Source organism: Colossoma macropomum, unplaced genomic scaffold (genome assembly GCF_904425465.1).
Source record: "Colossoma macropomum unplaced genomic scaffold, Colossoma_macropomum, whole genome shotgun sequence".
Classification (NCBI taxonomy): Eukaryota; Metazoa; Chordata; class Actinopteri; order Characiformes; family Serrasalmidae; genus Colossoma; species Colossoma macropomum.
The window spans coordinates 11,339,699-11,367,336 of NW_023494788.1; the positions used below are offsets into that span (position 1 = coordinate 11,339,699).

The 27,638-nt window shown below is 38.9% G+C and overlaps 3 protein-coding genes across 4 annotated transcripts in view; 1 reads left to right on the top strand and 2 right to left on the bottom strand.

Moving 5' to 3' along the window:
* Positions 1-3,622: 3,622 nt before the first annotated feature.
* Positions 3,623-7,339, top strand: ubxn1 (UBX domain protein 1). The gene is made up of 10 exons (XM_036568454.1): positions 3,623-3,694; positions 4,321-4,383; positions 4,471-4,524; positions 4,609-4,727; positions 4,909-4,984; positions 5,065-5,256; positions 5,329-5,380; positions 5,672-5,794; positions 6,283-6,460; positions 7,106-7,339. Exons 2-10 carry the CDS (start codon positions 4,325-4,327, stop codon positions 7,144-7,146), a joined length of 894 nt encoding a protein of 297 aa, XP_036424347.1. The 5' UTR covers positions 3,623-3,694; positions 4,321-4,324; the 3' UTR covers positions 7,147-7,339.
* Positions 7,340-7,524: 185 nt separating this feature from the next.
* Positions 7,525-16,928, bottom strand: si:ch211-114c17.1 (pre-mRNA-processing factor 39). Of its 2 annotated transcripts, none has more exons than XM_036568453.1 (14): positions 16,843-16,928; positions 14,323-14,567; positions 14,049-14,174; positions 12,892-13,010; positions 12,533-12,700; positions 11,976-12,162; positions 11,696-11,800; positions 11,082-11,321; positions 10,856-10,982; positions 10,223-10,494; positions 9,657-9,841; positions 9,315-9,389; positions 8,942-9,110; positions 7,525-8,759 (listed from the first exon to the last, which is right to left on the bottom strand). In XM_036568453.1, exons 1-14 carry the CDS (start codon positions 16,913-16,915, stop codon positions 8,688-8,690), a joined length of 2,163 nt encoding a protein of 720 aa, XP_036424346.1. In that variant the 5' UTR covers positions 16,916-16,928; the 3' UTR covers positions 7,525-8,687. The 2 variants fall into 2 exon arrangements, with proteins under 2 accessions (XP_036424346.1, XP_036424345.1); XM_036568452.1 differs by having other exon boundaries at positions 7,525-8,762.
* A 680-nt stretch (positions 16,929-17,608) lies between these two features.
* The window catches only part of ganab (glucosidase, alpha; neutral AB), a 13,468-nt gene continuing 3,438 nt past the window's right edge, over positions 17,609-27,638 (bottom strand). Inside the window, exons 6-24 of the mRNA XM_036568451.1 lie at positions 26,475-26,547; positions 26,005-26,086; positions 25,464-25,560; positions 25,127-25,307; positions 23,633-23,786; positions 23,202-23,437; positions 22,840-22,966; positions 22,599-22,678; positions 22,298-22,438; positions 22,016-22,112; positions 21,710-21,811; positions 20,746-20,989; positions 20,471-20,535; positions 20,286-20,362; positions 19,910-19,984; positions 19,708-19,821; positions 19,313-19,425; positions 19,102-19,202; positions 17,609-18,934 (exon numbers count right to left, since the gene is read on the bottom strand). Of these exons, the coding sequence (XP_036424344.1) occupies positions 18,828-18,934; positions 19,102-19,202; positions 19,313-19,425; positions 19,708-19,821; positions 19,910-19,984; positions 20,286-20,362; positions 20,471-20,535; positions 20,746-20,989; positions 21,710-21,811; positions 22,016-22,112; positions 22,298-22,438; positions 22,599-22,678; positions 22,840-22,966; positions 23,202-23,437; positions 23,633-23,786; positions 25,127-25,307; positions 25,464-25,560; positions 26,005-26,086; positions 26,475-26,547 (2,266 nt within the window). The 3' untranslated portion in view covers positions 17,609-18,827. The remainder of the gene's footprint in view (positions 18,935-19,101; positions 19,203-19,312; positions 19,426-19,707; positions 19,822-19,909; positions 19,985-20,285; positions 20,363-20,470; positions 20,536-20,745; positions 20,990-21,709; positions 21,812-22,015; positions 22,113-22,297; positions 22,439-22,598; positions 22,679-22,839; positions 22,967-23,201; positions 23,438-23,632; positions 23,787-25,126; positions 25,308-25,463; positions 25,561-26,004; positions 26,087-26,474; positions 26,548-27,638) is intronic.

Genomic DNA, 27,638 nt, shown 5'->3' on the forward strand with positions numbered 1-27,638 from the left:
TGCCCTCCCACAGTGTATCCCATTTACACACCTACCTGTGTACTCGTTACACACACATTACACGCAGCAAGAAACCGTGTGACTTCTGCCCTTAAAGACAATTCACATCTCCAAGATCCATCCACAAACGCGTGTGGAAAGCTTTGCAACAATCTAAATATAAGGATCTTCAAACTATGCCTTAGCTCCAGTGACAGCTTGTTTGTAGCAATAGTTGCTGGGTCAGGCAAGCTTTATGGAGGAAAATCCCATTCAGGCTAATGAAACATTTCAGTTTCAGTCAGAATGCTAAGGTTAAGAGTGTGTATTTAATTTCAAATGATATATACAGTGCTGTGAAAAAGTATTTGCCTCTCAAAACGACACGAGTAAACACAAAATGCAGGTTTTAAAAGATCATTTGATTTATTGAAGATAAAGATTTATTCAAAATCTATATCAGCCATGTGAAAAAGTAAGTGCTCCCCTAGACCTAATAACTGGTTGTGTCACCCTTGGCAGTAACAACTGCAATCAAATGTTTGTGATAACTTGCAATGAGTCTTTCACATCACTGTGGAGGAATTCTGGCCCACTCTTCTTTGCAGAATTGGTTTAATTTGCCTACATTGAAGGGTTTTGAAGCCTGAACTGCCCGTTTAAGGTCTTGTCACAGCCTCTCAATGGGACTGAAGTCAGGACTTTGACTCGTCCACTCCAAAACCTTAATTTTGTTTCTTTTGAGCCATTCAAAGGTGGACTTGCTTGTGTGCTTTGGATCATTGTCCTGCTGCAAAACCCAACTGCGCTTGAGCTTTAGGTCACGAACTGACAGGCAGACATTGTCCTTCAGGATTTTGTGATAGAGAGCAGAATTCATAGTTCCATCAATTACAACAAGTCATCCAATTCCTGCAGATGTAAAGCAGCCCCAGACCATTACACTACCACCACCATGTTTGACTGTTAGTATGATGTTCTCATGGTGGAATGCATTGTTAACTTTTCGCCAGAGGTAACGAAATGTCTTCAACATGAGATGAGCCTTTGTGTTCCTTTTGTTCAGCAGTGCTTTGCACCTAGCAGCTCTCCCATGGATGCTTTTTTTGCCCAATGTCTTTCTTATTGTGGAATCTTGTACATTGACCTTAACTGGGGCAAGTAAGGCCTGCAGTTCTTTAGTTGCTAATTTGGGTTCTTTTGTGAACTCCTGGATGAGTCATCAATGCACTCCTGGTGAAATTCTAGTAGGCTGGCCACGGTTCACTGGAATCCCAGAGCCTTAGCAATAGGACTCCCCTTTCCAGACTGGTAGATTTCAGTGACTTTGTTTCACATCTGTATTTGAATCTCTTTGGAATGTGGCATCATGTGCTGCTTTTTGAGATTGTCTAGCCTGCTTCACACTGCCAGACAGTTTCTATTTAAGTGATGTTTAGATTCAGCAGGTGTGGCTAGTGAAATTGAACCCAATAGTCAATTGAATTTGGTTAACTGGTTGATTTAGTACCTAACGGCATAATTACTTTTTCACACAGGGCCAGGTATAGCATTTTTCCTTCAATAAATGAAATCATCACTTAAAAAACATTTTGGGTTTACTTGGGTTCTCTTTGTCTAATATTAAAGGTAGTTTGATGATCTGAAACATTCAAGTGTGACAAATATGCAAAAATAAAAGAAATTTTCACAGCACAATACACTGTACGCTTGTGAAAGGTCACACTGTTAGGAACACATTATTTAGTTCTGTAATCGAGCTAACGTTAGCATGGAGTCAGATACTTTTGTTCTTATCATTTACAAGCTTCCTACTTTCCATTAGGTATGACAACATCATCCATTTCTGTTCCGCAGCATTTTAAACAGGAAACACAGAGTTATATAGTGAATCTAGACCAATACTATAGCAGTTATATATGGTTAATTTAAAATGTTTACAAAAACTGAACAGCCCTACAATTTCATATTAGTTTGAATAGGATTTTTGCCTCGTTACTGTTACATCACAGCAAATGCATAAAGGTTTAAAGGGGTACATTACACATTTTGGTAACACGCCAACATATATATTCGAAATTAAGCGAAAGATTAGGCCTGAACAGTTATGTTTGGCTCTTTTTTTCCACAATTGTGGCTATGAGGTAAACAAGAGCCCAATGATTTGGAGTAACTCACTCCACCTAAACTTAGGCCACATCTCTGGTTTATAAAATAGTATTTTGATGCAACAGCGCATGACTAACATTAATCTAAATATTTCTCTTCAGGCCGGCTGATTTCTTTTTTCATTTGTCAATATTCAGTATTGTACATTATTTATAAAATATTATTCTTTATTCATATTGATCTTGTTGTGTTATTGTTTTGCTATCCGGTGTCAACCAGAGGAGGGTGAGTTCCCTTTTTGAGTCTTGGTACCTCTCAAGGTTTCTGCCTCTTGGTCTTTGGGAGTCTTTGAGGCTTGGACCCAGAATTGCTGCAAAGCAGCTTTGTGCACTATCTAAGTAAATTTTGACTTGACTTGATTTGAATTAGTTTTAAAATATTTGTTTCAATGTTTTGTTTTATGTCATGCCACTGAAAATGAGCAGAATTATATGATTAGATTTGAGGTTTTACACCATTGCAAATAGTTTTTCATATTTAATTTAATTGTCATTCTTCATCTTAAACTGAAATGGGGGAAAAACATTGTCATTACTTGCAAGTATTAAAATATTTAATGGAAAAATAACAGGAGGTAAATACATTGTTTAAGTATATTAAATATAGGATCAAATTATGTTTCATTATGTTCAGGCTTTTACTTTAAAAAGTCAGTAGCTCAGTTTATCCAGCAACAAGGATCAATTTAGCCCTAATCTGGGGCACGTTTAGTAATAAGGCCACTTCTTTTTTTTTTTTTTTCGCAGCTCTTTGGCATACTACAGAGCCCCTAAAGTGACATGGTGATTATTTTTTAATATGGCATGGCCACAAATATATTGAGGCCACGAGTTATGTTTCTTGTGACCACATGGCCTCAATATATTAATTCATAACCACACCTTATTGAAAAGTATTCACCATGTCACCTTAGGGGCTCTGTAAGAATATTTATATAAGTAGTAGTTTTAGAAGACAAGTTAAGTTAAAAATATGCTCATCTTACCTCACTCTCCCCATCAGAGCAAAGCTGACTTCCTATGACTTTCCCAATTTGATATTTGTTGAAGGTTATGCCACTGAAACTATATAATTAGAAGTGAGGCATGCTATTCCAAATCTCTTTGATATTTAATTTCATTTAATTTTTTATTTAATTTTAATGCCTACTACATACTACAGATTCTTATTACATGTTACATTCTGTGGATGCCTTCTACATGTTATAGGCCAAACGCATGCTCCATACTACTACGGATGCCTATTACATTTGTATACATAATGCGCAGTGTGTTTAGGCCTCCCCTGCAGAGAGAGTTTGGCAGACAGAGAACATCTAGCTTTATATCTAAATACATTTAGAGGAACGAAAATGTAATTAATTCTATAAAAAATATTTTTAAATTTACTAGCAAGCAAGCAACAATGTGGCTCAGCTGCAGGTCGTAAAAACCGCAGTTTCTTTTCAGAGCGTCGTTCACTTTGTTTACTCTTTTCGCGCTCCGCGTATTGACCTGCTGTACTTGCCGTAGTGGAGCGTGGAGAGGCGACAGTGCAGACTCGCTTTGTAAGTGAATATTATGCTAACTCATCATTTATAATACATCATTAAACTCAGTACGAAGATTATTTTACACACAGTACACATTTTATCGTGCCTGCATACTTTAGCCTAGCATTCATATGTTCAACTCATTCATTTAAATGTAATATGTAACTGTTTTAGAGGCATTTCTCTGCTAACGTTAGCTAATGTTAACGTCTGTTGACACCGCAGAACGTAGCTAGTATCTACCTTACAGCTAGCGGGCTGCTGCTATACTGCTTCATTTACATTTTGTTGTCGAGGGCTGTGTGACAGTGTTTGCTGACAGACTCAAAGAAAGAGGAATAATGTGACATATCTGCAAGCCTTTTGTTTTTGGGCGTCTAGCTGTTGTGCAGTTGTGGGTAGCCGGCTAAAAGGACAATTTCTGCTAGCTTGGGACTGCAAGAGCTCTTTTAAATGTCAGATAAAATCACTGTGTGGCTACGTTTAACAGACTAAAGGTTAAACAGCTAAGATGGAACAGTTGAGACACCAATAATGAACGTATTTGGCAGAATAGCTGCAGAATAGCTGCCAAAGTTGAGTCACTGTTTCCGAACAAACTCTGTCACTGTATGTGTGTTATTTGTGTTGCTTATTTTCAGCACCATGGCGGAGTGTACGACGTTAGAAAGTCTACTGGAGATGGGTTTCGACAGAAACAGAGCGTAAGTGAGGTTCCTGTGATTCAGCAGATGTGATTTTCTGTTCCATGATTGTGCCCTAGTGCTCCATTGATTTGTTTGTTCCCAAAGGGAGAAGGCTGTAGCACATACTGGCAACCAAGGCATTGAGAGAGCTATGGATTGGTAAGTCCACTTGTTTGACTGCTGTTGCAGTGCCAAAACGTGGCAGGCAGGTTTTGTTTTAGTTCTTGCCATTGTCATCCACAGGCTAATGGAACACGAGAACGATCCAGACATAGACGAGCCGTATGTTCCACCAGCAGGGAACGTTCTAGGCGCATCAGAGCAACAGAGTCCATCCCAGCCTGATACGGACCTCACTGAATGTATGAACTTTCCCCCTCTCCTCATTCTAGAGCATTTCACTGGCTGTTGTCAATTAGTTCATCTTCTCCATGTATACATCCAAAATGGAGATGTACATTAAATTGTTTTTGCATGAAATATTGCTAATATCATGTTGTCATTATACATTATTTACAAAAATTATCCTTCCATGAAAACCAGTTGTTGGTGATGAGATAGAAGAGGGAGATTCCAAACGACCAATGACGGAAGAGGAAAGGAAAGAACAAATTAAGAGGTTTGTGTGAAAGCTACACAGATGAGGGCTGATTTTGAAAATAATGTGTGGACCATTAAAAAGAGGTTTTCCCTTTTCAGGCTTGAGGAATTGATGAGGGTGAAACAGGAGGAGAGGAGAGAGAGGGAACGGCAGGAGGAGGTGGACAGGGAAAAGCAGAGAAGGAAGCAAGGCCAGGAGCTTCAAAAGGTCCGACAAAAGCTGCAGGATGATGAAATGAAGAAGCTGGCTGATGACCGTAGGAGAGAGAAAATGGAGGACAGAATGGCCAAGTATTACAAGCACTGTATGACAAACTAGCAACTACTGTTAGCTGTTCTATTATACTTTGTGTTGTTTTTTAGGCAGCGGGTCAAAGAGAAGATTGCACGTGACAGAGAAGAGAGGGCACGTAAGGTACTTGCTTATAGAGATTATTTATATATAAAAAATACTTTTTCAAGTAGATCTTAATGAGGAATTGCTGTTTCACTATTGGAAGCAGAGGCGTTTAAGTAATAATGCCTCTCCTAAAATGCAGGAGGTATTTCATAGTGTTCATCACATTTTCTTAGGTGTCAGTGGTACTACAGTTTCTGGTTGGTATTTAGTATTTAATATCCTTTAAACGTTTAAATATACGACATGCAACCTGATTCCCGGATGTTATTTAAACCAGTAAACTCTATTACATGTCTCTTATCCCAGTTTGGAGGGGGCTCTTCTGGTTCGTCCCTGTCATCCCCTACTTCTGACACCACTCCCCAATCTCCACCTGAGAACCAGGGCCCTCCCCCAGCCAAGAAAGATTATGATGAATGTCGGATACAGGTATTGCTCCCAAATTTTAATGAGAAGCATTTTCTATCCAGAATTATGTCATTTCATTCTTGGAAACCTCCTGTCTGTCAGCATTTTGAATTTGTAAAACACTACAGTGCCATGTAAATAGATATCAAGAAATGTGGTCTTGAAAACCCATGTGTTCAGCAGTAACACAGCTACACAAATCTCAAATTGATTTAGCTTGGGGTGGAAATCAGACTGGTTCCACTTTTACACATTGTCAAGGTGCGTTATGGGTGTGCAGTTCTGCTTTTTTTTCTCAAATAAAACGATATTTGTACATCTCTCATTTCTTTGTATTACTAGTGTAATTCTGTGATTGAGAGCAATTAGTTACACTATAATAAATAGAATTAAAGCCTTGTTCATATAGGCCACTGTTAGTTTCCTTAACTAATTAAATTGTGTAATCTGGCAACCAGGCTAGAGGTTACGAAAACAACGTTTGTAGCATCTTACCGCTCTTCTGTTAGGTGCGTCTCCTGGATGGCTCTGCGTTGACGGCGGTTTTTAAAGCCCAGGAACCTCTGGCAGCAGTGAGGGTGTACGTGCAGATGAATAGCGCAGACAGTCAGGACTTCACCCTTCTCTCTCCTTACCCCCGCCGCGTCTACACGGACCTCGACATGGAAAAACCTCTAAGCGAGCTTGGTAAGAATGATTAAGGTTGCAACATTTTAACCTTGTTGGTACACTTATGTTAGTGAACATGTTGGTCTGATCACACATAGCTGTGATTTCCAGGCAACAATATTAATACAATTGGTGTACATTCTAGTGAATACACTGAGACAAGATCAGGCTGTTTTTCACTTAGAGATTGCTCCCCCCCATATATATAGAGCTCATGCACATTATAGACCTACTATAGACTACTATTATAGACTACTGCAATCAAGACTAAAGCATTATGTGGGCTAAAGTACATGCAGTTTTACCCATGTGTAAATGCCAGCGTTACATGACTGGTGCTACAATCAATAACAATAACAGTACTGTACACAGCCATGTCTATTACCAGGTTTTGATATTACATTACAATGATGTTAATTCAGACAAACAGGATTACTTTTACTGAGGAATGTCTGGGTTCAATCAGTTACTAAAGACCATTCACTGTGAATTATTACTCATAAAACATCCGTTAACAGATTTGTACTGGATTAAAATCATGGATCTTGTCCAGTATCATGTAATACTAACTAGCCCATACAAACTCCATGCAGTCCATCCTCTGACATTTGGAAGAGTTTTATTACAGTGCTCAGTATGCTCAGTTTTCCCCCTTTCCTTCAGGTTTGGTGCCTTCTGCTGTCCTTGTGGTTACAAAGAAGTGAAGAAGGACAAGTTTATCCATGTTCTTCCACCAACAGGCCATAAAATGGATTATTCACTGGACTGATTTGATTTTCTACACTATGTAATTTGACCCACGTCGATCAATACTGAGTTGATGGGTACCATTACAATAAAACAAATAACCTTGACGACAACAAAAAAAGTGAACTGAATACATGAAACTGAAAGAGATCACCATATTTCTCATTATCTTCATTACTGCACTGCTGCATACTTTTATTTCTTTTTGATATGTTTGGAATAAATGTATTTGGCCATTGGCCATTACTGGTAAATAAAAAGCACCAAACAACATCTGGTACAAACACCAAATAAACAGTTTCATATAAGCAATCTATAATGCTCTGAAGACTGCATATTAAAAAAGACACATCTTTATTCAGAAAATGCAAGGCAGAATATCAATAGTTCAAGTAAAAATATTTGCCATGTGATTATAAAACAGGCAGTGGGTCATGGATGAACCTGTTGCAAGTTGGGATGTTTGTAAACACATGGTATGTCAAGTAGAAAGTAGAGACACTACAGTGAAAGGGTGAGACTTTCAAAATCGATTAGTCAGAATTCCAATTTAGGCCAAGTCTATCGCATGTCCAAGAAATGGGTCCCCAGCGGTTTACAATGGAAAGCCTAATTGCAACAGACCTTATTCATAACCTGTGACCAACAATGATTTTAAGATTGGTGAATCAGCTCAATGAAATATGTAATATTCATTGGGTACTTGATTTGTGATTGTGTCGGCTTATCCAGGCATAACCTTAACCCATCACATCCTGCACAAAACCAGTGCCCCTACCTTTAGTCGGCCATTCTCTGCATGACACCTCAGGCATCCAAAGTGTCCTTTGTGGTTACAACAGTGATGGAAAAAAGGAAAATAGCTATGTGGTATAGGAATGGATGCAGAATCAGTAAACTGAAGACAATAGCCATGTTCAAAAAAGGCATGGTTGGAAATTTCCCTCCCTACCCATGAAAACAGTGATTTTTCCAGTGCACAACGAAAATAGTACCTTAAAATAAGTACAGTGTAATGTGCAAACTTTGTTCTTGCACATTTGCTGCATCTGTGGGATGCTGCCAAATTATAAAGCACCATTATGTACATCTTTAATAAAAGCAGGTTTACTTTTGGAATGGCTAGGAACTCACAAATGTGCAGTGGTTTAAATATAAGGCGCAAAGAGTTTAAAAATGTTCAGAATATAAAGGTTATACATATATTACACAGAGATAATATCTAAAAACCTGAATATCTCCCATGGCAGTCATTAATGTGTGACCCGCAGTTCATAAAGAGACAAAATCATTCTTTAAAGCACTGAAGTAAGTGGACAAGCAAGTGCACCATGCACATTATGTGCACCACTGTACGCTCAGTCATCTACTTCTGACTATCCCATACTTGCTCAGACTGAGATCCTGCCATTTGAGGGCCATGTACATTCAATGACTGTAAATTGTGGAGCAGTGCCAGAGGCCTTTGTTGCTGTCTGCTGGCTCATGCTCCTCAGCTCTAGCTGGAAGGGTAATATTGATTGTACTGGTTCCATGGGTTGTGGTAACCACCATATCCCCCATACTGCTGCTGCTGAAAAAAAAACAAAAAAGAATGAAGGAAGTTTACCTATAGCTCTAGACTGGAAGGGAATTATTTCACTGCATTAAAATATTATACATAATCATAATGTTGAGAATTAAACAACCTAGGACATACAGTAATCCTACATGTGAAATGGATAACATGAAGGAACATTAAATCGTGCATACCTGATACCAGTTGCTATAGCTTCCATACCCACTCATGTCTCCACCCATCATGGGGGGAGGTGGTGTTGTCATAGGAACAGGGGGCATAGTAGGTGGGACACCTTGAACAGGAGCCGTAACAGCAGAGCCATCATCCATTTTACTCATTTTCTCTGGGTCATCATTATCACTAAAACAAAAAAAAAGACTGAGCTAAAAATAAAGTGCAAATTGAACACGTTTCTTGTGTAATTAACTTGCAAGAAGTAGTAACACTGCAAGAAGTAGAACAGGCCAGAAACTCATCTGCATGTTATCACATTACCAGAGTAATTTTTGACTGAACTGGCAAACATTATCTCACAGTGTAGGCAGTGTGTGCTGTTTCTCCTACCCATTCTCTGCTCCTCGCTTCTTCCCACCAAGCTCATCCAGCAGCTTCTGGTGTTCTTCATAGACACTCAACACACTAGAAACACAAACCAGTCATAAGCCAAATTACAGCTTTCAGTGATCCTGCAATGAAAATATTTACTTTAGACCAGGACTAAACATAATCTGTGTTTGTGTAATCACACAAAATACTTAACCTTATGGCAGCAAGCTCACCACAGGTGTATTGATGACATTGAGAAAATTCAATTGACATGAATAAGTACACATTATATAACTTTTCCCACACTAACAGTTTCCCTACTTTGCATTAATTTAACCTTTTTATTTTTTACTGACTTACCTTTGCACTGTAGTCCCAAAGTCCTCAGCAAACTGCAGGCCTCGTTGAGAGAAGAGGATTTTGGTCTTTGGTGAGAGAGGTGCAGCTAAAGCTTTGCTTACACACTGCTGGACTCCTCCTCCATTGACCCGCAAGTCCCCCGATACCTCCAGCTCCAGCAGATTCAGGTAGAGCTTACTGTTATCCTAGACATGCACATAATATTGAGAAGTACAGCATAGTGAATTCTGTTGGAAATATTAGTCTGGAAACAAAATAGAACTGACTTGAAAGCTCAGTGTACACCAACCTGAACCGCTAGAATTAGCATAAGCTGAGTGCCTTGTTTTATGTACCTGCAAAGCTGTCCTTTGTGTGGAGCACACTAGGCCACAGAGTTGAAAAAACTTGAAGCAGTTAAGAAGCCTACTTCACAAGTGTTTTTTCTGTGCTGACCAACCAGATCAAATGGAAAGCAGGCCTTCAGTGACAGTTTTACTTGTTGACTTAACCTGAGTCAACAAGTAAAACTGTCAAACGTGTGTGTGTGTGTATGTGTGTGTGTATATGTAAGAGAGAGATTTTACCGGACTAAGCTCGATGGCTTCCTGCAATACAGCACGGGCCTTGGATGGATTTTTGCCAAGTTTGAGGAGGAAGCGGGCCAGTTTAATGGAGAAGAAGGCATGAAGGTGTGGTTTATCTTTATTCTGCTCTACAGCCTCCCTCAGCAGAGATTCTGCCTTATCCAGACGGCCCAATCGCCGCTCTAGCCCTGACCGCCGTAGGCGTACCACTGCCAGCCCAGGCATAGACTGCTCTAGAGATTCTAAAATTCGCTGTGCTTCCAAGATATTACCTATAGGAGAAGAAGTGGCAAAGCAAAGAAGGAAGAAAATTATTAATACTTTGTCAGATTTTCTTGTCAATATTTGTAAATATTTGTACTGATAGCCTGCCCGAGGGTTGTGTCTCATTCAAAAAGCAGTCTGAAACACTCATTGTCAGTTCAGTGTGAATACACTGAATAAGTGGATATATAGAAATGTATGGATTTTTATGACATCACACTGAATTCAAAACTGTCCATTTTTGCCACTTAATTTCCATATATGGACTATATGGATTGAAGCGTGAATGATATGTTTGGAAACTTTAACAGAGTTTGTATACGACATACTGAATCAAACACTTGACTTCAAAAACCCCTTATCACTCACCATGTCTCTCCTCAAAAGTTGACCATTGCAAGTGGAAACTGTGCTTGTATGGCAGGTGAATTTCACAAGCTCGTCGATACACACTACGTGTTTCCTCCAGGCTGCGTGGCTCAAGGTAACGCACATACTGCAACACACACATGCACACACAACTGGTGATAATGCAACCACTAGGTAATAATCAGCTCTCCACTTTGCAAGAATTTCTAAATCTCTCCTTCCCCACCTTATCCCAGAGCTCCTCATAGAGTGCACAGGCAATGAGGCAGCGCTCAAACAGGATCAGTACCCTCTTATGCCCAGCAACACTCTCGCTGACTTTTGAACCCTCTGGAGCTTCCTCAGAGGTCCCTTCAGTAACCTCTTGCACTGCCTGAGCTTCAGCCATCTCCCAGTCCAGATAACTGTGCCAGGCTTTCAGCTGAGCCCGGTCCAAGGGCTTCACATGGAAATATGGCCGTTTAATCTGAGATGGGGACAAAGGAGAAGGTTAAAACCTCACTATAAGGTCACTATACTGTCCTTTAGAGATGGCACAATGTCACTCTTTCTTTTCCGATACCAATACAGATAGTAAAACCTACTCGACACTTTTTATTAAACTACTAAGCTTTAAAATGAGGTAGGTCTAATTGAAGCACTGCACTTAAGATGAGCATCTAAGGGTAAGCTATCATTCTCAAACTACTGAAATACTCTACTACCCCACAGGAAGAAATACACAGCCAACATCAACACATCACACAAATTTCTGATTCAGCAATTTCTGCTGATATCAGCCCCAATACTAATACTGATATGCCACCTCTACTGACATTATAATTCTATGTAAAATCTTACCCCCTCTTCGTAGTTCCATCTCTTCCTGACCTCACCCTCGTTCTGCAGGTACACTTGTTCTCTGCTCGCCAACAACAGCTCCTGCATCTTTTGCACTGCCTCTTCCTACATGGACAAAAAACAGCCAACTAATTATGCATGACGTTCCAAACTGGTTATTAACATAATCAAAAACAATAATGCAACCTCCAATCACATTCCAGATTCGAAAGCATGTGTAAGCACAAATCTCAAGAAGTGTAAAAAAGCATCTTTTAGCAGTAAATTGCAAGTTCATTACCGAGTCTTTGCCACTGTCAGCAGGCTCATCCTCTCCAGGTGGTCTCTCTTCTTCCTCATCAGCTGTAGGATTGGAGCCTTCTTTCTTGGCCTGAATCTGAATCTGCTTATACTCAGCCCTCAGCTTTGTGTACTCCTCAGGACTTAAGGCATCCTGAAGCGCCTGTGAGGTTAAATGACTCTTCAGCCTGAGGGAACAGAAACAAAATCGGCCTCACATCAGCCTTGACCGTCTCCATCAAAGCACTCATTTTCTTATGGACTGTGAAAGCAAAAAACTAAATTGTGATATTTTGGAGATCTGAATTTTTGTAGTGCTGAATTGCAGGTGTTTGACAGTTTACCAATAAGGCTTTGGGTGATAAATTCAGCTGCATCTATATATGAAGGGGGGGAAAAAAAGATCACAAGATATGATAGTGAGAGGAAGTACTGGCAAATTCTCACAAATCTGTAATCGGATTTGTAATTGTATGTGTGTGTCAATCGAACAGCTGTGCAAACAACCCCTTTACACTCCCACTCAGATATTTGTATAAGGTGTTAAGGCTGGCATACTTCTCATAGTGGGTACTGTAGAGCTGGGTGGGCACTCTCATCACCCGGTCATAGACCTCAGTCATGGCCTTCAAGTTTCCCTGTTCTTTCTCCCATTCCGCGTAAAGGTCCCACAGCCGGTCTGAGTGCCAGTCCCAGCCCACTGCAGTCACAGCCTCCTCAAACGCACTGGGGAACAGAGAGATGACAAAGACTTTGGCAAACCCAAAACTTTAGCGTGATAACAAATTACTGTTTAATAAGAGTCTGCTTAACTCAAGAGAATGAGCAGTCATTCACTTCATGAGTTAAAAAAAGGGACTCCAAACCTGCAGGCAAAAACAAGGCAAGACATGTAATAAAGACAGACATGGTGTTACCTGCGAATGCGTTGTATAGACTCAGACAAATTCATGTTGAGTGTCCCTAGCAAGAGGTTGATGAAATGTATCCACAGATCCACACTGAGAGGGATAGCTTTCAGTCCTCGTACACATACCTGCAAAGCAAAACCAATTATCAGGCATAAGCCAATATGGGAACTGTGGGCTGATGCCAATATCTGATCTTGTTTATGTACATATCTGTCAATGCTGATAAACAATTATAAAAAGAAGAAATTGGGACTACATCTATGTGGATTAGCATTACAGAGAAATATAATATTTGTTTTTATAGGGTTGCAAATAAACACTAAAAGGAGTAAAAGAAATATAACACATAAAACACGCAGAGACATCAGCATTGCTCAGACACAGTGCTCTTCCAGAGGACAATAAATAAATCATTTAGTATCAGTTTGGGATATCTCTCAAACCTTATATTTGTTTAATGTCGAATTTTTAAGCTATTATCTGCTGGTACCATTATGATTCAGATATCATCGTGCCTCCCTTTCAAAAATGTTCTGCCTACAAATGTGTTTGTAAGCTAATGGTTAGCCTATGTTGTTAGTCTCATGACAAAAAAGCTTAAAACCTGTAAGCTACCAACTTTATGCTGAAAGTTGTTTAAATGCATATGAACTTCAACCTAGTCAGGCCATATATGTTATTTAACACGAGCTGCTAATATGTGGTAAAGTATAAGTAAGTAGAATACGTTACTGTCATATCTGTAAAGTTAGGCTGCTTTTTTCCATCCAACAAATGCAGTGCTGTGTTTAATGTTTTCAAGGATTGTGTATGTGATTATAGGTATGTTAGCAAACGATTAATCACTGGTTATCAGTCAAAAGAATTTGACAAAATTTGCAACCATAATTCTGAAACTTAATGATTAAATAATACAAATTATGGTTACTATATTAAGCTATATTATTCCCCCCACACACAAATTCTACCATTCTTCCATTTGTTCTAGCCCATGCTATTTGTCACTAAACCTTTGCATGTTGTTGTAAAGAGTAGTAATTTGATTGTCCCAACCCTGTACAAAAAACAGGCATATAAAAACCACAGCAGAAACAAGCTAGCTAATCCTGACCATCATGTTTATCAAAGTATTCGATCTTTCAAAGCATTACTGCATTCCATACCTCCTCAGCCTTGCTGTTGTGGCCTGCTCGCCTTTCCATATCAGCAAACTTCTTCCAGTAGCCATAGCATAAGGGGTATTTGGCCAGGAATGCATTAAGGGCCCGCCGAGACGCAGTCATATGACCCTGCAACAATTTGTGTGATGATGTATGTTTTGTAAAGAATACAGAATCATTCCACATTACTGCACAAACACAATGATCAAACACAATTCATTTTACTGTGTTAAAGACAATTACTGTACTTTCATTTGATAGCAACATCTCTCCTCACTTCTTGTTCACAATACTGCAGCAAATCCGTCCAGCCGCTGAAATCCTGGGGGTTGTTGCTCACTACTTTCCAAAGTCTTTCAAAATCCACTGGCAGATCTCCTTCCTCCTCCTCCTCGTCTCCTTCTAATGGAGGGCCACTGTAAATGGCGGATGGATTTGCCATCTCTGTCCCACTTCCACCCTTGTCCTCGGAGACCCCTAACTCTGTCTGGGGAAGTTCAGAGACCTCAGGGGCCGCAAACCCTGTAATATGAAAAGGCTAACATTAATAATAATAATAATTTTTATTTATTTAGCACTTTTCACATGCCGGTGGCAGCTCAAAGTGCTTTACAGACAGGAGATAAAACATAGTTATACAAGAAATCATGAGTATTTATTTAGTATCAGAAGAAAATGAAACAGATCAAATTAGAAGATAAACACCATGAGACGTAGAGTTTTAATTAAATGCTAAGTTAAAGAGATACGTGTTTAGATGCTTCTTAAAAGTGAGCACTGAACTTGACTGTCTAATAAAAGGTGGAACTGAGTTCCACAGTTTAGAAGAATAATAATTGAAAGAGGCCTCTCCATGTTTTCTGTATTTTACAGAGGGTATCTGTAGAAGGCCACTATCTACAGAGCTTAGATTATGTGCTGGAACATAAACAGACAGACACTCTGTGATGTAAGCGGTGCTTTAAGGTCATTTTGAGCTTTAAAAACTAGTAGCAAAACTTTAAAATCTATCCTGAACGATACAGGCAGCCAGTGCAGTTCTTTTAAAATGGGAGTGATGTGATCTCTCTTTTTTGTTTTTGTTAGGATGCTGCTGCATTTTGTATGAGTTGTAAGGGATGTATAGTTTTCTTCGAAAGTCCAGTAAGAAGAGCACTACAGTAATCAAGTCTGCTTGTAACAAATGCATATACAAGTTTCTCTGCGTCGCTCTGAGATAGAAAAGGCAGAACGATATTTCTCAAATGATAAAAAGCTATTTTAGTGACCGTGTTTACATGCGGGATAAAACGGAGCTCAGAGTCTAAGATCACACCTAGGTTTCGTACTTCAGTTTGGTATATGAAGCTAAAGAACTGAGTTTCTCATAAATCATTTTTCTCTGAGTTTCTGTACCAACGATCAATATTTCAGTTTTTTCATGACTTAATTGTAGAAAATTTTGCAACATCCACTGAGAAATATCTGACACACAGCTGGTTAGTCTATCTTAGAGTCTTGATCTTCAGAAGGAATAGAAATGTACAACAGGGTATCATCAGCACAGCTATGAAAATTTATATTATGCTTCCTAATGACATCACCTAGAAGTAGCATGTACAAAGAGAAAAGCAAAGGCCTTAAGACTGAACTTTGAGGGACTCCACAAGAAATGGCAATTTTTTTTGATGAATGATTTCCAAGCGAAACCATGAACTGCCTATTACTTAAATATGATTTAAACCATTCTAAAACTATGCCTGAGAGGCTGACCCAGCATTCAAGACGCTGGATTAAAATCTTGTGGTCAACAGTATCAAAAGCTGAAATAAGATCTAATAAAACCAGAAGGACATAGCGCATCAACACTGAGCCTGAGATCATTCATAGCATGAATCAATGCTGTCTCTGTACTATGGTTAGAATGAAAACCTGACTGAAACTTCTCATATAAACTGTTTGATATTAGATACACATTTAGTTGTTTGAAAACAACTTTTTCAAAGACTTTACTTAGAAAAAGTAGGTTTGAAATTGGTCTAAAATTGTTTAGTACAGAAGGATCCATGCTACTGACTACCAAACAGATTCCAAAGTAAACCAACACGTTCTGAGGTTTTATGTGCAATGTTGAGATCGGTGTAACAGTGGTCATTCCAAAGACAGCAATGTACCTATCCATGTACCTCTCTGGCAAGAATGTCTCAGGCATCAGACAGAATATCCGTAAGCATTGAATGTAATGACTTCCTGTGAGGTAGAATTAAGAGGTATTAAACACTTCAGACACTTTGTTCGCTGTGAACAATTCTGAGTTTGTAAGTTTTTCCCAGAAAGCAGCATTTCCCATCAAACTACTCTGAATGACTGTTTACATGTCAATGATTTCATTGTGCAAACGTTCTGGAAATTCGGTGGAGTTCCCCTTTCGATAAGTTGAACTCACTATTTAGCAGGACGGTCTGGATACTTTTGTACATACAGGCTTACCAACGCCCGGCGGTTTACCAAGACGCTAAGCTCCACTGTTCGGCTTGCTGTTGCACGACTGCAAAACATTTTACCTTAGGACGCGACAGAGTGATGAAATGTATGATGATGGAATTAAATCCAGATAACTAGTTTAAAGGTGCGCGAGACAACAAGTCTGACGGTATCTAACGCTGTTTAGCCGCTTTAGCCTCCCGGAGCGAGCGGACCAAAAAGACCGATTTATACTCCACAAATAAACGAAGCACGCGTCATGTATAAAATATGCAATTTAATGAGTATGATAAACGAAACATAATAACGAAAAAACGTATTTAGAAGTAGAGACCTGGCGGGTTTGTAAAGTGCCCGTTGTCGCTAAATTCTTCCGTTCCTTCTGCCGCCATAGTTAGATAACACATGACGCAAACAACGTGCGACTGTTAACTACACGTCAAACGGCCTCGACAGAGCTGCGTCCCAAACCGTACTCTACTGTTCTACAGTACTAAACTACACACGACGCGGAGGAGCGGCGGACTAGTTTGACATTTTTTGAGTTACAAAGTGTTCCTATTTCACTTTTTAAAAAGAATATATGTAAAGAAACTGAAACAAGTATTTTCTCAACTTCATTTTACTTTTAATTGCATTTAATTACATTTCACATCCACAAAACGGAATAATAAAGTCCTCTTTGTATTTTTAAGACATTTACCACATCCATCTACATCTATTCTAATCATCTACATATTATCACAAATGCGCCTCTCATCTAACTCAGTGTATTTTTTTAAACTTAAGTTTTCACTTGAGATATATATATATATATATATATATATATATATGTGTGTGCGTGTGTGTGTGTGTGTGTGTGTGTGTGTGTGTAGGCCTATATAATCATATGCAACAAAAGTCAAAAAGATTTTTTAAGTGAAAATGAGGTATGTTAGTTGGAGGATATGGACAGGATGTATTCACATTTCACTTAGAAAACATTTAATTTGACCAGGGGTTTTCAAACTTTTGATAATTTTTGACTATTATGGCTTTTAAACTGGCAAGGGCTGTCACTATGCACACCTCTAGCAAAAAAAGGACACCAAACCATCATGTTCAATGATGTACAGTTACTTTATTCCCATCTTAAAGACCCAGTCATCAAATCACTCATTCCATCATGTCAGTTTGGTGGGGACGGCCTTGGAGAATTGTTTTTATTGTTTTGAAAACAGAATAAGACAAAACTACACTTCCCCTTCCCAAGATCACGACTGCACTATATATGGGGAGATCAATTTGGTCTTCAGTGGAGCAAACATGAAATCTAGTGCATTCAGCACATGAGCAGTTTAGGCAGGAATGGACACAAACCCAGTTGTGATATTGCACAGGATCTATTACACAGGTTGTCAGGGCAAAAGAATATCACTAAATAGCCAACTTTGTTGTAATATTTGTAAACTTAGGACAACCAGAAATCATACATAGAAGAGAGAGAGAGAAACCATAAAGGAAAAAAACAAAAAACCAAACAAAAAACAGTCACTGCCACCATGTCAGTGGTTTATTTCCCTAAAAGTATTCCAATACTATGGATCTTGTTTCAGTATGAGCTGCCAGCTTCAGTACCTCAACTTTCACCATCCATTTACTGTAAATCACATAATTGGTCCATTTGTAAAAGATGAAGCATTATTCATCTGGGCTGCAATAACTCAATGAACAAAACACAAAGGGTTGATTTCCTAGACATGGATTAAGCCTAGTCTTGGACTAAACTGTAGTGCCAAAGGTAACTCAACATTGGAAATTCTTCTTAGTTTAGGCCTAGAGTTAATCTGGGTCTGGGAAATTAGCCCAAAGATTTCTAAACGTAACACAAATGTCCTGTACTTCAGAGAGGCCTGACTTAAATAAACCTGAATAATTAAGTGCATTAAACATGCTCTCCATTGCTTTAATGACATACACCTGTTAAAATCCTCAACAAATGGACTACGTTAACCCCTACAAGAAAACATTTAGAAAAGAAATAGGATTTGATTCATGGACAACCGTTTACAAAATCTGAAGCCTGAAGTATCCACTACATCATTCTTTCTTTTGGCCCAACTCCTAAATTATTTGATTATCATTCTGTTTTTTTCCAGCTTTTTAAAATTTGTTGTAAAGTAACATGATTGTGTTTTTGAGAGTAGTCTCATGTTTTTAAATGTCTAGTATTTCTTGATTGGGTCTTAGTGAACCACACAAACGTTCAGTTTTTGGTCACTACTATGTAGTACGTTTGGATCCTGCACCTTCTGTTCCCTTCCACTGAGGTCCAGTTTGTTACTGCAGCACCACGGTCCAGTCTGCTCCAGCATTCATGCCTGGTTTGCGAAGGGTTAGCACCGACATGGAGGCATCAAACTCAAACTCCACAGAAGTCTCTTTGCCTGGTGGACAAAGTAAAAGTGAGAAGCGACAATGTAAATCAACCAACAGCTAAAACATACCCAACACTCACTTTGCCTAGATGATGACTTAGATTATTTTATTCCATTGTGCCAAAGGCTCAATGGAATCTCAATCAAAGAGAGAAAGAAGTGATTGAAAGACTTACCATCCATCTGAAGAGTAACCTTGTTGGGCTTACTGGCTCCCAATATGAGAACCTTTTCAATCCAAGACTCTGTAGAGAAGTTGGACTCCGGACACAAGTTCCTATAGTAAAAGGAAATAAAGCCTTCAAGTAAGACCCCTTACCCTAATCAGGTAAGAGAAACAAGAGAGTCATTAACAGAAAATAACTGGAGCAGAGGTGTGTCAGATACCTGGATGTGAGAGCATTGTTGGCAAAGGTTAGACTCCGGTGAATAAACTCTTTCTTTGTTTGGAAGTTAAAGGTGTGGCCATCGTCTATGTAGAGTTCACCCTCAGCAACTCTCTACGAAAGGATGAGGAGGTTAATGGAGACATCACCATATTCACAGAATTCTCCACCTCTCTATGTTCATCTTTAAGAACACTTATAAAGCTGCCTTATTTCTAATACTACACAACAATGTCTTTGGAGGTAAAATCTGTAAATACTTTCTCATACAATACCATTTAAAAGTTAACACGTCCTCTACAGAGAATAAACTTCAATTTTAAAACACACTGGAACAAAAAATAATACATAAAATCTAAAATGTATCATAACTTCTGCACAGGTCACATTGCTTACCTGTGGGCTGAGAGCCACATACAGGGTGTATGGGTCATTCTCCATGCAGTCAGATGACCTTCGAACTCTGACCTTTCTTGGAATGATTGAGCCGCCACGCTGGAACACTGGGATCTTACCAAAGCAGAAGCAGAACTTTGGTAACTCACACATTCATTAGTAAAAAGCTACTTACTGTATTTTAATGTTAAGAGAGACATACAGAGCTCATCGTGACTGGGATGTAGAGGTTCTGAGCACCATTGTGTTTCTGGAATGTGTGGACATCATACCAAACCTAAGGTGGATAGAGACATTTTACATTTACATTTTACATTTACAGCATTTAGCAGACGCTCTTATCCAGAGCAACTTACAAAAAGTGCTTTGTCTATCCAGAGAAAGTATCTTTGCTAGTTACCAATAGGTTAGAGAGAAAAGATTAGAGACAAGTGTAAGTGCTAGTAGAACAAGAGAAAAATGAATTAAGACGTACACTTCACTGCTATTTCAAACCAGTCCAGCCCAAACCGGCCGAACCATTTAATACAGTCACTGTAGGGTTTAGCACCACAAACAAACAAAAACATTCTGTCTACCTCCCCCTGTCCAGGCAGATAGGCCGTGACTCCTCGTGCTCCTTCTTCAGTGACAGGGTGGGCCAGCAGATCTCGTCCTGAATTAGACAAACACAATCACCATGGTATAACCCCTACATACATTCAGAAACAACATTCACTGACATTCACCCCTGCCCCCCCAACAACTAGATTGGGTTACTCACCAATGAGGAACTCATCATCAATAGTGAAAGTAGCTGTGTCCTCAGGATATTCAACCCACAGGGGCCTAAGACACAGGAGTATAAAAAAATGAGATGAGAAACAACTGATAAACTGATAAAATGCATTTATAGGCTTAAATATCTTGCAACTTGCAAAGTTCTCATTCTGAACACAATCTGAAGGATTGATTAACATAAATGTGTTTTTCATTATATGCCAGTTACATTTTAGATTTGAAAATAAATTCAAGCTGTTGTAAGGGGCTTTCTCTGACCTCATAACAGGCTGGCCGGTCTTGTGTGCCTGGTAGAATTGCTGGTACCAGTAAGGCAAGAGGGTGTAGCGCTGACGGATTGCATCCCGGATGAGAGCAGTATTTTCTGGGCCAAACAGCCAGGGCTCCCGCCTGGGAGTGTCCAGGTGAGCATGCGCTCGGAAGAACGGCTGATAAGCACCAGTCTGGTACCAGCGCACCAGTAATTCAGTACTTGGGGTCTTAAAGAAACCACCAACATCAGCTATGGAAAGAGAAAAACAGACAATGTGATTGGGATACATGTACACACACACACAAAGAATAATTCATTCTGAGTAAGATCGCCCTTATGTGGTCAATTCAACATACATGCCCTCGTCTACTTCGACTCATCACTAGTGCATCACACCTACTTTACCCTCTGGCCTCTCAAAGCAAAAGGGGTGGAAGAGACAGTGAGGTGTGGCTTTTTCCAATCAGAATGCACTTGCCCTATGACAGGTCAGCCTCACTGAGCTAATCAGATAGGCCTCCAAACTTATATATTAAAAATATTAAAACATATTAACATATTATAAAATATATTAAACGTATATAAAAAATATATTTATTTTAATAAAAATATATTTTTATATGACATGACTTTTTTCAAGTTTGAAAAGGGAAACGCATCAGGTTGCTGTAATTTCTTGCCAAGTTCTGCTGCTGAAGTCGACACTTGTGTTCACTCAATCCCTCACCCCTTTGAGGGCTCATCTAACAGCCGTCACTTTAGCTGATTAAGTAACAGAACAGCCCTTAGAATGGCCTCAGGGATTCCCAGAGAGGGAAATGGTGAGACCAAGCTGACAAAATCCTTATCACAGCTGGTATTGAAATGAGTGGCAAGTATTTATTTTGTTTATTTCTCAATATATAAGTAATAATATCTTAAAAATGATGGTATAAGCACAGTTAAAAGAAAAAAAGAGCTTTGACTGACCTCCACACAGAGAGATCCCCACCAAGCCCAGACTCAGACACATAGGGATAGAAATCTTCAGGTGGTCCCACTCAGCAGCATTATCACCAGTCCACACAGCACCTGCATATACACACATACAAAAATGAGGAAAAAGGAGCTGTGTGTCCTATTTCTACCCCTCAGTGTTAGTTAAAGCTAGGCCCACATGCTAATTATGTAGTATCTTTAACATTAAAGAAAGGGTTTTGATAAAGAATAAACATTCAGCTTCTTCAATACATATTATCTGTACAGTTTCCCAGTCCGTACAGATAAAGTACTCACCAAATCGCTGAGATCCAGCAAAGAAGGCTCTGGTGAGAACAAAGGGCCTCTCTGTTCCTCCAGACCGTTGGATCAGGCCATCAGCTGTAGCCATATGCTGCTCAGCAAGGAAGTAACAAGATGAGATGTGCCAAAAAAAGGATTAAAAAAATAAGTCACAGAATAACATAAAAAAATTCCTAAACTGAAAAATCACAAATTTGAAATACAAAAACTAATTTAAATTAAGTTTTCTTTCCCTAAGCCCCTAAACCAGCCTGCGTAATGCACTGTTTGCCTCACCACATAGAGGCCGTAGAGGTTGTGGAGATCCCTATGTTCCCATTTGCCATGCACTGCGTCTTTATACATAGTAACCTCCGGGCCGTTGAACACAGATGGCTCGTTCATATCATTCCAGGTGTACAAGTTCTCCATTGAACCCTGGGGACAGCATGTGAGATCCAACATTTAGCTGAAAGATCTTTTTAAATAACAACATTTAGTATTGGTGCTCGTTTTCTCTCTGCATAGGCCTTATGTTGGTAGGCCAGCCTCTGCTTGAAAACGTAATCACCTTTTGTAATATAATACTAAGTCTTACCTCGTACTGATCATATGCAAACATACTGGCCCACCAAGCTCTCATCTCTGGATTAGTGAAGTCTGGGTAACCTGAGTTGCCTGTGCATTAGCAAGAGAGAAAGAGAGAAGCTGAAAAGGACAATTCTGAGACAAGCATCTAAGTTGCAAAGCAAGAACAAAGAATACAGATGACTCTGTAAACAATGTTACTTTGAGTTAACAGTAAAAAAGATGACACAACTTCCAGACAGTGTTCTCACCTGGCCAGCACCATCCCTCGTAGTCTCCACCATCTTTATTTTTGACATAAAAGTTTTTGGCACGGATCTCACTGTGGATCTTGTAGCCACTGTCCACCTTAATATGGGGGTCAACGATGGCTACCATCTGCCAAGGACAGGATTTCAAAGTGCCGTCACTGGAGTGTGTAGTATCAACTAATCTGATCTTAGATTTCTAAAATGCTGATTGTTCTATTGCAGTTTTACCTCTCATATCAAAAATGTAATGCATTATTTAAATCTAATAAATGATAAAACCCTAGTGTTGAGTTTACTAAAAGATTCAGTATTAACCATATGTTAACCTTCAGTGAACAGATAACAGGTAAGTGAGGAATCACCTTGCGTCTCTTGTCCTTGATGCCGTGCAGCATCTCTTTGGGCTGGGGGAACTTTTCAGGGTCCCAGGTGAAGTAGCGTTTGCCGTCTGTGTGCTCAATGTCCAGCCAGATGAAATCGTATGGGATGTCATGCTGATCGAAGCCCTGATCTACTGCTTTCACATCATCCTGGTCATTGTAGTTCCAACGGCACTGGTGATAGCCCAGACCAGCCAGAGGAGGGAAAGACTGAGTGCCTTGCATGTGTGATGCGAGTGAGAGATGGAGGTAAAGACAATAAACGATAAGACCACAGTGATGCAACATAATAGTTATTGATCAGAGCGGTTTTATAACTGAAGTAAAATTGGAGAACACGGTTCAATGAAGAAAAAATGATGGAGAGCCTAAAGGGGTAGCAGAAAGCACAAGCTGTATGCATTTGCATGTACCTGTAAGCAAGGCATACTGTGTGAAGACATCAGAGGGTTTTGGTCCAAGCATGATGAAGACGTCGATGATACCGCTCTCAGAGATCCAACGGACATCAGTCTGAGGAGTTTCACTTGAGCCCTGAACAAAGTCCAGCATCTTCCCAAACACTGTCTGCAATAAGCAAGGAAACAGTGGCAGGAAAAAAGGGAATTTATAAAAGGATTTTTTCAGAACATCAAACAGCATAGCGCCCCAAACAGAAAACATTTTTACTGCTCTACTTGTGTGCTTTTCCAACCTTTACATTGCTCCATACTGAGAATCTACTCAAAATACCTGCTTATCTCTTTGTCTGTATGGTGCCATTTTTGCTTTCCACATAAAATTAAAACTGAAAAGTGAAAAACAGATAACAAATAACTGAAGATGCAGACAGAAATTTACTCTAAAAATGCTCTGAACCCTGTGAGTGTGCGCCCACACTCTGATGATAAATTTATAAAACACATGCTTTAATCAGCTTAATTGTAGAAATGATTAGTAATTACTATTAATTACTAATATAATTATAAGTAATTATTAGTAATTTCTACTATTAAGCTAATAGTAGAAATTACTAATAATTTCTACTATTAAGCTGATTTGCCAGGGATGGAAATTTTGAGTAATTGATATTAATAGTAAAAATTACTAGTAATTTCTACTATTACTAATAACTTCTACTATTAACATTTCCATCCTTGACAAATCAGCTTAATAGCAGAAATTATTATTAATTAGTTTGCAATTTGAGGTCATAATAAAGCTGTGTTTAGCCGATTCTCCACAAGGTGGTGCTACTAATACTCAAGTCGCTGTTGTGTGCATCACTGAAAAAGGAAACCGACACCTGCTGAATCTCACAAATGCACGTTTGTAAATCCATACTGCATATGTATGAAGTAAAATGATAAAATTTTTTGTTGTTACAAATTACAAATTGCATGTGTATGAAATAAAAGTGTATATGAAGTAAAAGGTTTTGTTATTCACTCGTAAAATTCAGTTAAATCTAACTGAAGGACTCACTGGAAAACAAACATACAAAGCAAAAAATGCCACTCGAATGTCTATTGCAAGTTTCAAATGTTCTAAATGTATAAGAAGTATTAAACCTGGTGCAGGAAGCAAAGACCACCGTTAGCTTGACCATATCAAAACAGAGAAATTCCAATAGAAGAGCTAGCAAATATCATCATTATCATAGTAGTGTACACTACTTCAAAAAAATGTTTGCAACAAACGATGCTATATAATGATATGCATGGCTGTGAGAAGTTCATGAAATGACTAGAATAAAGCAGCATTACAGACTTAAAATTCATTAATTTAATAAAAAAAACCCTACCTTCTATAGGGTTCAGAGCAGTTTATAACCATACTATGTTTTTTGTGTTTTTTTTGTTTGTTTTAACTCTTATGTTCATACTCTTAAACTTTTAAAGAGTAACATGCAGAAATATCCTCCTTACTTTGCCAGCAGTATTGGAGCTGATGTCCACCCAGGTCTCAGCAGCATTGAGCCAGAAGATGCCCATGGTTCTCTGCGTATTATGGGCCAGCATAACTGGAACAGCTCCATATAAGGCCATGGGGTTATAGAGCTCATACTGGAACACATCCAGATTATACAGCCTGTACGGTTCCCCCCCACTGTGGAAAACAAGCAAAGTTAGTTAAGTAATATCCATAGGTTTGTGAGAGGGAAACAGTAAACGTCACACTGAATAAAGAAATGAAAACAGGCAACTGTGCCAGTTTTTAAATTAATTTAATAATTTAAAAAAATTAATTACAATGTGTACTTACTCTGTGGTTTTGAGTTTGAGGTTGTCTGCATGTTCTGGTATACCATAAACATGTTCTACGCCAGGCAAAGAAAAGTCTAAACTAATAGATGTGGGACCTGAGGAGGGAAAGGATTTTTTAGTGGCAAAAATATTTGCAGAATTTTCTCATAATAAGCAGAGTAAAGACATCACGCCATTATAGCACAAACAGCAACAGCTGTTTTCACTATAGAAAACGCAATACTGGCCACAGTCACCTTCTTTTTGGGAATAACCTGGCAAAACCAAGATACCTTTATTAATAAAAAAATACAATGTAAATGAAGGTGAACTGCAACACTCTAGCTTGGAGGACTGAGGTTAACTTTTGAGGTTAACCTTTGGGAAAAGAACAGAATGATCACTGAACATTTCTACATTCAGTTAGACATCTCTTGAATCTTGTGTTGCATATTTTGAGAAAGAAAATAACACCTCTTTTTCATACTAGCAGGCTTTTGCACCCCCGAGTGCTACTACAGAATTGTTTCTCCTTATTCAGACACACTGAGCCCACGCACCATTCGGTTTACTGTCTGTGTGCGTCTTAAAAGTCTCCTCCCACAAACCGTCTTCCTCTTTATCTTTCCCACCATCTTCTGCCTGTTGACACAGATACAGATGACATGATTGGTGCATGAGCGGAAACAAAGAAAAAAGTGGCAGAAAAGAGTGAAACTTGAAGAGTGCAAGGAAGGAGGATTCAGCTGTCAGTGCTTTACAAAAGGTTAGTAATTTAATAACCAGAAAATCATGTCAGGGCTGTTTCTCAACCAGATATTAACTTATACTGCAACATTACATAAGATTCTCATAAAGCAAAAACTTGATAGTCAGGTATGGCAAATGCATTTTCTAAGCATTTACGCTCAACCATTAAGAACAAATGCCAATGTAACTACAGAGCAAGGCATTAAACAATAGCTGTGTGACTAGAATAAGAAACCAGACAAAGATAGATAATGAACACACACTCCTTCTACACACAAACCTTCTCTTCCTCGTCCTGCTGTTCAGCTCCATCTCCATTCTCTTTCACTTCTGCACCCTCTGGGTCTGCTTGGCTGTGATGCACAAATACACACACGAAATATGAGATGAGAAGGACTCATTCACATAAGAGAGACAAAGGCCATCCAGCAGAAAGCAGTCTCTCTTCTGTTTTCACAGCTGGTTCAAATCACAGTTTGAGTTTTTGTGACACTGTATGTTTCATGTGATTCAGTTAATATCCCACTGCAATGGCTGAAGTGCACAAAATCAGACACGTGGCTGTTGGTTGACAGAAAGCACACTTACTTTCACAAAAAAAATAAAACAATAAATTAACTTTTTAAACTTTCACTAGCCTATCACTGTACAAAATTCAGATCTATCCCTCACATATATTTGTGTGCATCATCTCACCCTACTTTGTATTACAATAAAGACGCTTAACATTTGTGAATCAGAATAAAAAAAAAAAACCAAAAATAAACCTTATTTGATCTTATTTGATCTCTATGTCTTTAAATGAACCAAATCAGGTCACTAATGTTAAAAATAAATTTCCACAATTTATGCCGAGACATTGCTAGAAGAGGAAAACATGCTCTGATGTTGAATTTCCTCGACTGGAGCAGCCCACTGTAAAACATGTTCCCAGAAGCAGGGTTCAGCTGGAATCGAATAAAGACTTTTCCGCAATTTCTGGCAGACCACAGTTCTCTTGTTTGGTACAGACCCGAGTATGGGTTCACACCTGTCAAAACTACACCAAACGGAAAGTTTTATTTGTCTGCACCAAACAGATGTGAAAGTGACCCAAAGGTTATTTTCTGCAGAATGGAATAGCACAGCTGTCTCTAGCTGCTAGAGATGCAATTTCCATTCTGCTAAACCCTGCTGCACGTGGGCAGGCTGTTATATCATGACTACAACAGTCAATAAGATAAACTTCAAAACAACAGGAGTGGATCAATGAGCTACTGAGATTTAAAAGAGAAGCAAGTCAAACGACCAAAAATATCTCACAAGTAAGTTGCAACAGCAATACCACAGACATATTAATCTCCTACAAAAGAGGATCTCATGTTCTTGAGTAGTTTCAATGCTTAAAATAACATTAAATTTAAATATTACAAGTAAACTCATATTACATCAACATAAAGACAAA

Bases quoted from the DNA above. Each gene is read 5' to 3' on its own strand.
- si:ch211-114c17.1 (XM_036568452.1), bottom strand. From the start codon at position 16,915: ATGTGTTATCTAACTATGGCGGCAGAAGGAACGGAAGAATTTAGCGAC. The intron at 9,842-10,222 runs GTAAAATCTCTC...GTGCATGTCTAG, and splicing joins AAGCCATCGAGCTTAGTCCG to GATAACAGTAAGCTCTACCT. The intron at 8,763-8,941 runs GTATGCACGATT...TTTTTTTTTCAG, and splicing joins GCTATAGCAACTGGTATCAG to CAGCAGCAGTATGGGGGATA.
- ubxn1 (XM_036568454.1), top strand. From the start codon at position 4,325: ATGGCGGAGTGTACGACGTTAGAAAGTCTACTGGAGATGGGTTTCGAC. The intron at 4,728-4,908 runs GTATGAACTTTC...CATGAAAACCAG, and splicing joins TGATACGGACCTCACTGAAT to TTGTTGGTGATGAGATAGAA. The intron at 5,257-5,328 runs GTATTACAAGCA...GTTGTTTTTTAG, and splicing joins ATGGAGGACAGAATGGCCAA to GCAGCGGGTCAAAGAGAAGA.